The sequence below is a fragment of the Mustela lutreola genome, chromosome 7 (genome assembly GCF_030435805.1).
Source record: "Mustela lutreola isolate mMusLut2 chromosome 7, mMusLut2.pri, whole genome shotgun sequence".
Classification (NCBI taxonomy): Eukaryota; Metazoa; Chordata; class Mammalia; order Carnivora; family Mustelidae; genus Mustela; species Mustela lutreola.
In genome coordinates, this window is record NC_081296.1 from 39998546 (window position 1) to 40010766 (window position 12221).

The window sequence follows — 12221 nt, forward strand, 5'->3', positions numbered from 1 at the left end:
GTGGTCTGGCTTTCCTCATTTGATCCTTAATTATGAAATATTCCAAACACATGGAAAAGATCAGAAAATAATACGACACTACTGAAAAGTCACTACACAGATTTTTAAAATGTGAACATTTTAACTTTTCTCCATGTTTTTTAAAGGTAATAAAATGTGCTAGGTATAGCTAGACTCGCAGCTGACCCTCAGTTTCCTTCCTCCCTTCCTTCTTCTCCCACAGATAACCACTGTCCTGGGGGGCAAGCTGTGTTCTTTTCACTCATGTTTTTATATTTTGATATATATACTTGAAATTTAGAAGTGTTTTATATTTATATTTGACATAAGTAGTATCATATCATCTATTTCCTTTTGCAACTTTCTCTTTTCACACAACATTGTGTTTTTGAGATTTATCCAAGCTGATACATAAAGATCTAGCTCATGTATTTTAATGCCCACATATAATTTCATTATAGGGAAGTGCATAGATTATTTTTCTTTATCCATTCCCCTGATAATGGACAGGCTATTTCCAGTTATTTCTGCTACTTCAAATAGTGGGGCGATGAAAACCTCCATGTACATCTCTTTGTACTTGTGTTTAAGAACTTCTCCAGGGTATACACCTGGACGTCAAATTACCAGGTCATAGGGTTGTGTTGCTTCTACTTTGACAAGATTGCCCAGTGTTCGCAAACTGGGTGACTCGAGTACACTCCACTAGCTGTAATAGATGGGGCTGCTCATTCCCTATCTTGGTGCAAGTTTCGTATTAGGAAACTCATCAAAGACCTGCCCATCCAATGGGAATGAATTGCTTGTTTCCCTCTCTCTCTCTCTCTCTTTTTTTTTTTTTTCCCAAGATTTCTTTATTTGAGAGAGATAGAGAGTGAACAAACACGGGGAGTGGCAGAGGGAGAAAGAGAAGTAGGAGCCCGATGTGGGGCTCCATCCCAGGACGTGAGATCGTGACCCGAGTCTAAGGCAGAGGCTTAACCCACTGAGCCACCCAGGCGCCCCTGAGAATTGCTTGTTTCTGTCCTCTACTCATTTCTCTGAGTTGTTTGCTCTCATGTACTGACTTGGGAGAACTTATTATGTATTCCAAATATCACTTGTCCGTTGTGCATCCTACATGCATATCTTTTCATGTCTTGTTTTTCCTCTCTTGCTATTGCAGATGTTTAAAATTTTAATGTAATCAAGCCGATCTTTCTTTTTCGTTACAGCTTTTGCTTCTTGTGTCCTGTTCCATAATCCTTTCCTTCTTCACACCACTGAGGTTGTTCTCCAATATTTTATCCTGCAAGTTTAAAGACTTTAATCCCACTAGAGTTTATTTTTGTGTAGTGCGTGAGGTAGGGATCCATCTTCCCTTCATAACGGTGGCCTACTGTCCTCGAACTATCTGCTGAGACACATAATGCCACCTGGGTCATAGTCGGATTCTTATTTACACGGGGGTCTCTTCGTGTACCTCATTCTGTCCCACTGGTCTGTTTGACTGCGTAGCTTCACAGTAAGCCTTGGCTTCTGGAGGACAAGGCCTCCTTTCTCACTCCTCTTCAAAATTATACTTGCTATTTTTTGGTCCTTTACTGTTCTGATAAATTTTAGTGTCCGCATATCAAATTAAATAGGAAACATCCCAGCTGGATTTTGTTTAACATTCCATTACAGGTTTCTGGAAAAGACAGCATTTGAAATAAAATTGGATTTTCTCATCAATGTGTGTGTATATATATATATATTCATATTTATATGTGTGTGTATAATATATATATGAATAATGTATGTATACCTATGTAAAATATAGGATCTATGTAGGTCTTTTAAAAATATTTCCTTCAATAAAATTTTGTATTTTTCTTCATAAAGGTCTTGTGTAGCTTTGCTAAGATCTATTTGTGGGTAGGTTTTCTTGCTATGTAAATGCATTTTTTTCTTTATTTTATTTAATGCATTTATTTATTATTTTTTCTAATTGGTTATTGTTTATGAATAGGAATGTTGTTGATTGAAAAATGTTGAACTTGGATCCAGCAACTTGACTAAACTCTATTTGTTTTGTTTTGTATTTTCTATGTACACAGCCATATTATCTGCAACAAATAATTACAACTTTTTTTTTTTCATTTCACTCATTGTACCTTGTTTATTCTTTTGTCTTTTTACATTGGCTTAAGTCCCCAGAACTATGGTGAATGGAAGCGGTAATAATGATCACTCTTGGTTTTTTGCTGACTTTAAACCAATACTCTTGAAACTTAACCACTATCTATTATCCGGCCACTGGTCTGGTTTAGTTATCCATTATCAGATTAAAGACATTTTCTTTTATTCCTAGTTTGGTACTTTAGGAAGAGTCGTGACTGGGGATTGAATTTTGTAAAATGCCTCATCTGCTCCTTTGATTGGTAAAACTAAGTGTTTCGGGTGTTTTGGAAAATAACCTCTGTTCTTCAGTAGTTGGTTGTAGGGTTTGATGGCTCAAGCTTGCAAGTTATGCTACTCACATCTTCTACATCCTTACACATTACTCTTGGCTTGATCTACCAGTTCCTGTTAGTGGGATGTTAAAGACTCCTGCTCCTCCTTGTAATTTTGTCAATTTTTGCTCTATGTAGTTTGGGATATTATTCTGAGTTTGGGAGCTCCCTATTCTGCCTTTAAAGTTTTAAAATCTATATTAAAGGATTCCCCTTCCTTCCTGCCTTCTTCCCTCCCTCCCTTTCTTTTTTTTTTTTTTTCTAGGTAAGCTACTAAAAATGTTCTAGCTTAATTTTATCCATCATGTCTCAGTATCCACATAGTTAAAGGGAAATCTTACTAGCCTGCTGTTTCATTTGCCAGAATTAAAAATTCCAGACCTGCTTTTTTCAAACCATGAAAACCTATTTTCAAACATGTAACACTTGCACTGGACAGCTACAGTATCAAGGCGAGAGAAACGCCTCAGCCCCATCTGACTTTCATCCGGCCTCCACAGTCCGGGAGGTCCCAAGAGCCTACTTTTGAGCCATCAACCCTGCCCTCTCTGATCTGCCTGGGAGAGAGCTGAGTCGGGGTCAGGGCAAGCACATTGGGAGTTTTCTGGGTGCTGACACACGGAAGGCCTGAGCTGGGCAGGGTTGGAGTTGGGAAGGGGGCTTCTTTTCTTTCACTTTCCCTTCTATGCTCTTCACTTCGAGATCACTGATCTCCCCTGTCTGGGATCAGCTCTTTCCTACCTCTGGCTGAGAAAGTTCTGTAGGCATAAGCATTATGTCTTATTGATCTTTGCATTCCCTAGAACCATGCCTATCATATTAATGCTCATTACATAAATGTTGGTTGGGTGGATACAAGGATAGTTCAACAGATGGGTGGCTGGATGAGTGGGTGGGGGAGGGATGGTTGAGTGGGTGAGTTCTAGGTTCTCAAAGGAGGCGGCTGGTTTCCATGACTTTTCCTGCCTATCTATTTCCATGAGGAATTTTTTCACCTGCACTGTTTGTTGAAGGGGCAGGAGCCCTCATGCTCTGGATTCGAATCCTCCAAACATCAGTCCTGGCCTCCCTGAAAAGGAACTGAGCAAAGGGAGATGTGATTTGGTTGACTCAGTGAGTCTCTTGACCTTTCTGGGTCTAACTGTCCCATTCTTAAAATCAAGGGCTCAGTCGAGCTACCTCTTCAAACACAAAAGGTCCAATTTTAGCGTAAGGTTTAAAAATGCTGCCCCGGAACTGGCATCCACTGTGTTTTCTATTGCTATCGTGAAGAAAAATAAAATGGTGCAGAACTGCACAAATTTTTTAAAGATGAATCATGTTTGTTAGCCGTACTTTACATTAAAAATAATGTTCATTTTCAAGCACTGTGTTCTGGGGGAAAAAAAAAGTATACTCTATCATCATGAAATATTCGATGGCCAGGTTCTACCATTTGGCAGTCTTGCTAAGGATCTGTCCGGCTGCTGTATCGAGATGCGTGTCTCTGTACCTTCTCACAGATGCTAAAATTAGGAGTCTCTGCCTGGGTTGGGGTTGAATAGCTGAGGGGTGGGGAGAGGGGATGGGCAGTGACTCAGAGAGAGGCCAGCAGGCATGCGGCCTGGTCGGCCGTGGCTTGGGATGGCCCAGACACTTGCACATGACCCGATGTGGACTAAAAGCAGGAAAGCAGCCTTCTCACAGCCGTGCCCTCCCCATTTTAAAAAACAGATCTGCTAGCCTTGAGCAATGGAAGAATTGAAAGATTCCAGAAGGCAGGCCACTTCTCTGCTTCATTTCCAAGCATCCACATGCCTGGCTTCCCACAGAGATAGGATAACCTCCAGCGGGGGAAAGTTCAACATTTCTTGACCAGGACCGTCCTGAAGTCCTGTATGCTGCCCTCCGGGGAAGCTCGTCTAGCTGGGCAGACAGACAGGTGCGATGATAGGTGGCCAATGCCAGGGTTGACTGGGTCTGGGTTTCGGCAGGGAAAGGTTAGGGGTGACTTTGAAAATAGTGTCAAGGTTTTCTGCCCCCATTGGGGAGGAGGCAGGAGTGACCTGGGGGTACTGAGGGAGGCAGGCGTATCGTTCATTGCGAGTAGGCCCCTCGCCTTGGACTATTAGACAAACGTACAGGGGCCGTGGGATCACAGAGGGGCCGTTAAAATGCGGAGTCAGCTGCAGCAGGACTGGGGTTCCAGGTTTCTAACAAGCTGGGTGGGGAGCGGAGCAGAGTGCTGGGAGAGAGGCCGAGGAAGAGGCAGGAGATGGGACTATCTGCATGGAGGCTTGGCGAGCCCGTGTAAGGGACAGTGGCCGTGACAACAGGTGGGAGGCAAGGCGATTGCGGCTGGGGCCTGGGCGGTGTTGCCAGCAGCACGTACACAGTCAAACCCAGGGCTGTATAAGCTCACCACCATTGACTGTGAGCGTCCATGGTCAGCTCTGCACCCTGGACAGCGCCCAAGACATCAGGTTACAACAGCCTTCCGCGCGTTGCTTCCTCGTCTGAGACAGGTGCGCTGCTTGTCCTCTCCTTGAGGCCTGCAAGCCCAATCCTATCTTAGCACTGGTGGACAATCCCCAGGTGGGTCCTGGGCATACGCAGACTCTTAGAATCTTCTGGCCAGAGCCATTTGGCCCTCTGCTTCGGTGCGTCAACACAGTGTGCCGGTCTACTCAAGTCCATGAGATCAATACAGAGCTGTTGGCCACATGTGGCCTCGGCATTCCTCCTCCGACCTGCTCTACCTGCTGGAAGCTTCTCCTCTAGAAGCCTCTCCAGCTGGACAAGCCCTGCGCATGCAGTCCTGCTGTCCTTTCTAGGCTAATAAAGACTGTGCTTTATACTAACTGTAACCCCTTTTTAAAAACGTTACCGTTACTCCCTTTTTGTGTAAAACGACAGTGCGCACCTGTGATTTAAAAGGCCTTGGACCAAGTAAGGAGTTGGAAACCACGTTAGTCCCCAGCTTTAGGACAGGTTTCTCTACTGGGTGGAGGAAATCCCAGAGCCTCAGAAGCAGCCTTAGCCCTGCTTCCCTCCCAGCACTGGCCTGCATTTCCTACCCTGCTCCCCCTTCTGCAAAATACCCCCTCTGAAAGCCTTCACGCGCAGCTTTGTGAACTAGAGACTGAAGTCCCCCGTGTGACATCTAACTTGAAACTTAAGATGGTGAAGGCTTTCAGAGCCCAGACGTTCACAGACACTTTACACCTGAAGTTCTTTGAGTCATTTTTTGCCAAAACGTTTAGCACGGACGGCTGTTTAGTTAGACTCTGGTATAAATCTGCGGTCCTCCCTTCCGGGAACTTGATCCTGAGCAGGCACCTGGAGGAAATCCCGGCTGCCACCCACCGTTCCCTGGCCTGCTGGAAGACGGCCTGGGCAAGTCAGGGAAGAGCACCCACGCCTCACTGTCCCGCGAGATCAGACTTTTAGGGTTTGGGGGCAGTGCGGGGAAGTGCTTTGAGATGAGAAGAGCTTCTGCTGAGGGATGACAAGGGAAATCACCCAGAATCCAGGGCGTACGGACGACAGCGGCCCCCCTCTCTTCTGGGGGGAGGTCTGACAAACAGGTGGGAGGGACAGGTACAGGCAATTAAGACACAACAATCAAGCCAACCTTTAAATAGCAACTTTTAAAAATATAAAAACAGCTCATTACAATGACTTTTCATTTTCTTTTTTTCTTCAGGAATCAACTTTCTTCTACCCTCACCCTCCCTTGTGGCTGGAGCCTTTAACAAGACACGGCAGAGGCATACCTGGGACCCAGAGAGAGAGAGAGAGAAATTCTCCAGACGGCCCCTCCCCACCCTCCGAAAGGTACAGGGCACCCAGCCCGTCTCCACAGTCTCTGGGTCACGTCACGGGAGCTGCTCGCCTGGAGCAAGATCACTGAAGACCGGCAGTTTCCACTGGGGCCCCTTCCTTCTTTCTCACCAGACAGAATCACACATTATAAAATAATCCATAAAAATGCAGTATCAAAATTATCTTCCATATGCTACATCCACGGAGAGCCCATCACCAGGACTCACATCGGCCTTTAGCTTTTCCTTAAAAGAAAAAAAAAAAAAAAAAAGACCAAGAAGGGAGGAAAAAACAGAAACAAAAACAAAAAAACCCAAATCCTAATACCTCAGAACATTTTGGTACCAAAGAGTGGCACCTACAGGAGACGATATTTCTACCTGTAAACTGTTTGGGCTCCAAGGAAAGACTGAAAGCTACAAGAAATCACCACAGTGCCAGGACCGGTGTCCCCACCCAACCCCAGGTCCCTTGAGCCCTGCTGTGCCCCCTGGGGTGGGCCCGGGTTGGGGAGGGGGTGGGGGGGAGAGTATCCCTTCGGACTCCCAACTCTTATATAGGTTGATTACGCTTTTCCCCTCTAGGGAGAGAGGGGGTCAGAAGCAGGAAAGGGGGGGAGAAGGCATTTTATAAAGGACATCGATTCTAACTCTTTTTATTCAAATTAAAAAAAAAAAAAAAGCACCCACATCAGTTTTGCTATTTTTCTCTGGTAGCTCCCTGAGCTGAGTTGCTATGCTTTCCTCTTTCTGTCCTTTGAAGGTTGTATCCGAAGATCAAGAAGGTCCAGAGATGGAGTTCCTTTATGCCTCCACCTCTCACCATAACTGAGTGTGCACCAAAGAGAGAGAGAGCGTGAGTGAGGGAGACAAGAAGGAAAGAGAGAGCAAGTCAGTCCCCTGAGACAGAGGGAGGCAAGCGCAGGCGGCCACAGGAAGTCTGACCTTCGTCAGCCCAGCTGGCCACCAAGCAAGCCTTGCCAGGGTCCTGACAGGACTCAGGCTGTTCCCAAGTCCTCGGGGAGGTGCGCTCGTCCCAGGGACCCCCACTTCCTAGTCAGTCTGGTCACGGGCTGCAGCTCCCTTCCTCTGCCCCCTCCACGCCCTCTCCATTTGGCTCCCCCTCCCGGCCTCCCCTTCCCAGGTGGGAATGTCCCTTTAAAAAAAAAAAAAAAAAAGCCACCACCACGAGTGGGTTACAAATACAGCAGGCGAAGTACACGGCTAGCGTTTTCGGTGGGAAGGAGCCTCCTCCCCCACTGACCAGTCCGAGATAGAGGAGTCTGTTATTTACATTTTTCACAAACATTGTGCGCTGCACAATCGGGAAAATGAGATTCCCCCCCTCCCCCAACACAAGCACGTGGTCCACTCCGGCATCCCCGACCCGGGGCAGGGGGACAGAGCAAAATAGAGGGGAAGGAAAGATGGAGATTCACGAGGGCGTCTGTTGGGGGGTTGGAGCCCCAACCCTCCAAAGAGATCTACTTGTAGCATCTGCCAGGGTTGTGGACGGGGAGGAGGAGAGATATCCACCGGAGTCCTCGAGACACAGGGGTCCATGCCCAGGGGTCTGGACTGTGGCGGGCGCGCCCTCTCGGCCTGCCGGAGCGCAGCCCTGGACCACTCGGCTGCCCGCCGCCAGCCTCTGCCAGCCTCGGGGCCCCTCGCGGGGTCGCCCTGTCACCGCCGAGTCTGTCTCTCCCAGAGTCTGACAGCCCAGTAGAGTCCTTGTTTAGTAGATGACCTCATAAACCGTGGCCTTCTTGTCACCAGAGCCTGTTACAATATATTTGTCATCCGCCGAAATGTCACAACTCAAGACAGATGAGGATTCCTTGGACTGCAGGAGGAAGGCGAGGGCAGGCAGGAGGGTGGGGGGAGAAAAAAAGGCAGACACTCACTTTCCTGGTACTCAGCATGACTTCTGTGCTGTGTGTGTCATGTCCCACCTGCCAGCCCCTGGAGCTCCAACCCTGAGCACACCCAGCACCACCTGGAGAGGCACTTTTGGGTACAGATGTCCTGTCCTCTGGCTTTCCCACCGGGAAAGGCTCATGAGCAGGGTCCAGGGGGATCCTGGAGTTGTATTGGCCGAAAGAGCATGGAAGCACGAGCTTCTCCCCGGAGTTTAGAGACAGGAGTGAGCACTTCTGATCAGGGTGTGGGCAGCCACGGGGCCGAGCTAGGAAGGGGACCTACGCCCGACCCGAGGTGTCCAGTGTGACTAGGGAGACTGAGGGTTACACGTGGGACACTCTGGATGCCATACAGGTCCCAAAAGCGTCTTGTAGGCTGGGAGCACACTGTGTGTGTACGCATACACGTGCGTGTGTGTGGTCAAGACTGTGTGTGAGTGAGAGCTGTATGTCGGGACCCAGATCTTGAAAAATCACCAAAAGCCTCTCCCCACTCTCCCATCTCTTTCCAGACCATTCTCTCCTGCCTCACCTCACTCCTCACACTGAAGTGTCGAAACACAAACTTAACTTGAATATCAGGTAACACTTCTCTGGAAAGAGCTGCCCAGTGCACCTCCCGTGAGTGCTCAGGGCACTGGCCAGAACCAAGAACATGACTTAACTCCCTGTTCTAGAAATCCTGTAGAATCCCCGCTTAAAAGCCCTCACCCCATGGGTCAGAGGCCACGAGCGGCAGTGTGTGGCCCGCTGATGTGTCCCAGGACTTGGCTCCAGGGGACCCATCCCAGACCCCCAGCATGTAAGAGCTGGAAGGGGCCATCCCCATCCCCGGGGGAGGCCGAGACCTGGGGCAGGAGCCGGGGGCCCCCCGGGCGGTACCTGGAATATGCTGGCTCCGTACGGCGTCCTCCAGGCATTGAGGAGATTGTCTTTCCCAGTGCTCACGAACCACTTGCCTGCAGGCGGGTGGCAAAGGGAACGTCAACGTCAGCTCGTGGCTCGCTGCCTTGGAAAGCAAGACCCACCCCAGACATGGCTGGCTGCCATGGAGAGGTGGTGTGGGCCACAGCTGGACTCTCGGCTGGTAGGGGGCATTTCGTAAGTGAGACCTGTAACGGACTCACAGGCCCTCCCAGAACGAACTCTCTGCAGTCCTGGGCGGAGGTGGGGGGTGGTGGACACAGCTGGGACGGAGAACAGTAGGATTTGCACTTCATCACAGTCATTGCCCTTCCCCAAAAGATTCTTTGTAAAGCCACCAGCTGAGTGACCCTTCTCAGTTTTACAACTGGAAGGCGGCAGAAAGTGCTAGAAATGGCAGAGCCCTGAGGTCTGGAGACCCAGCCAGCCGCAGGCGGAGATGGGCCGGTGCTCGGGCTCTGCAGGGCTCTGCCTGTGCTAATGCGCTCCTGCTCCCCAAAGTCGCACGGGGGCCCCGGGCTGCTCTGGAGAAAGAACCCCCGGCAGGCGGAGAGGATGGGGGTAGCTGAGGTTGTGCAGCCAGACCAGGGAGAAGGAGCTCCAACCTGGGGCTATCTGCCACCACAGCCTGCAGTCTTAGCCTGCTGCCATGAGTGCCTGGTACCCTGTGGCCATATCTGCATCCAAGGGACAAGGATGGCGGGGGGCGGGGGGCAGGGGGGCAGACGGACGCTGAACATGAATGACAACAGTCGGGATCGGGAGGCTGGATTCCAGGACGTGGCTGGCACAGAGGCTCTGCCCTGCTCTCAGCTTTGGGCCCCCCTCTGCGCAGAGGGCAGGCCAGGCTGCCCGGAGTTCCCGGCCCCCTGACGCTCACCACAGTAGGCAAACTTCAGTGACAGCACGCAGCTCTCGTGCAAGTGCAGCTGGTACTTGTCCGGCTTGGTGTGGTGCAGGACCTCCACGTTGCTGCTCTCCATGCCCACAGCCAGCCACTCCCCAGTGGGGCAGTAGCCCAGTGAGAAGATCTGCAGGGGGTGGCAGACCAGACTCAGCTCCTTTATCCCCCCACACTCCACCTGGGGCCCCAGGGGCTCCTCAAAGGCCCCGCTCAGGGACCCCAGGCCCACTGCTCCCCTTCCCACCACATCCCCACCTGCAAGGCAAAGCCCCTCTCCTCTCCCTCAGCCCTGGAATGCCTTTTAGGGGCCAGGATGTAGGGGCTCAGAGAGGTCACTGACTCTAAAAAGTAAGTGGTAGGGGCGCCTGGGTGGCTCAGTGGGTTAAACCTCTGTTTTCAGCTCAGGTCATGGACCCAGGGTCCCAGGGTCCTGGGATCGAGCCCCGCATGAGGCTCTCTGCTCAGCAGGGAGCTGCTTCCTCCTCTCTCTCAGCCTGCCTCTCTGCCTGCTAGTGATCTGTCTATCAAATAAATAAAATCTTTTAAAAAAATAAAAGTAAGTGGTAGAGCCAGCATTCCAACTCAGAGGTGGCACAGGTGTTTCACTTTCAAAGTTACTCTGTCCCTGGGACTTTAGCCTTTCCTTAAGGAAAAAAGTGAATAGAAATGCTAAAATACTAAATACATATGGTTAAAACATTTAAATAAGTAACACAAACAACAACGAAAAATAAGGCTACCCGATGTCCACAGAACATCCTCTACGAGTCGGACTATGGCGAAGGCTTTTAGAGGGACCACTTCAAGGCTCACACCACACCTACAACATAGCTACTACCGTGTCCATCCCACGAGGGAAGAAAAAACTGGGGCCAAAGTGCTCAACAACAAAGGAGCTAAGAATCCAATCACAGCAGCTGGGTCAAGTACATCCAAGTCCAGGGCCTTCCTTCTCCATTCTATTCTATTGCTGCCTCCTCCAGGAAGCCCTCCGAGGTGGCTCAAGTTGGTCACAGTCCATTTGCAATGACCACCTGTGAGGTCTCCCTTGTCCCCTGACCCAGCCACTGGGACCCCCAAAGGGAAGGGCGCACGCTGTCCTGGGGGAGGGGAGGAGCGCACACACCTGGGAGGTGAAGTCATGCTGCTGCAGCTGCCGGCCCTCACGCAGGTCCCAGGAGCGCACGGTGTTGTCCAGGCCTCCGGTCCACAGCTTGGTGCCATCGTGGGAGATGTCTATGCAGCTGGCCCCGTCTGTGTGACCCTGGAACTGCCTACGGAGGCCAAGAAGGGAGAGGGAGTGAGCCCTCCGGACCCACTGACCGCCAAGGCCAGCTGTGTCTGAGCAGAAGAGGAAACTCAGGCTGAGAAGGGGGTGGACCGTGCACCCACGGCCCTCCGGTGAGCTTGCAGTAGAGCTGGGTCTCCTCCCCTGGGACGGGGTCATAATGGAGGCAGGATTCGCATGGGACCGCCACTCCTGAGGCCCCACAACAACCACCAAGTGACACTGCTCCAAACGCCCGGGAGCCCATGCCCTCCTTCCTCAGTTACCTCCCTCTGCTCGTCTCCAATGCTCTGGATTCTACGCTCCCCTCTCCTCGGAGCCTTCTGCAGAGGTGCCCTCTGTCCCCCACCCACACCGATCACCTGACACACGGCTGCCCCCTCAGCCGGCCCACTCAGATGTGACCAGCCCACAGCCAAAGCACCCCGGGCGGGACGCTGTTAGGACCAGTGCGACCTTCCCAAGAACGAAGCTCCCCGGCCCCCTGATGCAGCCGCACCTGACCAGGGTCTGGTTGTGCAGGTCCCACACGGCGATGTTGCCGTCGCTGCAGCAGGAGAAGCAGACTTTGGCGTCAGGGCTGATGGCCAGGGCGTAGCAGGCAGGGGCTGAGGACGTCAGCTCGGCCTTGATGCGGGGCGTGGGCGAGGCCAGGTCCCAGATGGTGAGCGTGCTGGCCTCGCCACCCACAATGAGCGTGCGCCCGTCGGGGAGCAGCTTGCATGAGCGGATGTAGTTGTCCCTGTTCTGGAGGGAGAGGGGCAACGTTGAGCTCTGGCCACCCCTCCTCCCAGGGACCAGAAGAATCCCACCCAGTGACACTGAGTGTCCTCTGGAAGCCGTTCCCTCCCCCCACCCACAACCCTTCAATCTTTTGTGCACGTCTTCACCAACCCTGGCAAGCTCAGT

The 12221-nt window shown here is 51.0% G+C and overlaps 1 protein-coding gene across 10 annotated transcripts in view; it reads right to left on the minus strand.

Moving 5' to 3' along the window:
- Positions 1-6083: 6083 nt before the first annotated feature.
- The window catches only part of TLE3 (TLE family member 3, transcriptional corepressor), a 46972-nt gene continuing 40834 nt past the window's right edge, over positions 6084-12221 (minus strand). For all 10 annotated transcript variants that reach the window (XM_059180539.1, XM_059180538.1, XM_059180537.1 and 7 more), the window contains 5 exons: positions 11812-12059; positions 11151-11298; positions 10001-10151; positions 9079-9155; positions 6084-8120 (listed from right to left, as the gene is read on the minus strand). In XM_059180539.1, the coding sequence (XP_059036522.1) occupies positions 8013-8120; positions 9079-9155; positions 10001-10151; positions 11151-11298; positions 11812-12059 (732 nt within the window). In that variant the 3' untranslated portion in view covers positions 6084-8012. The remainder of the gene's footprint in view (positions 8121-9078; positions 9156-10000; positions 10152-11150; positions 11299-11811; positions 12060-12221) is intronic.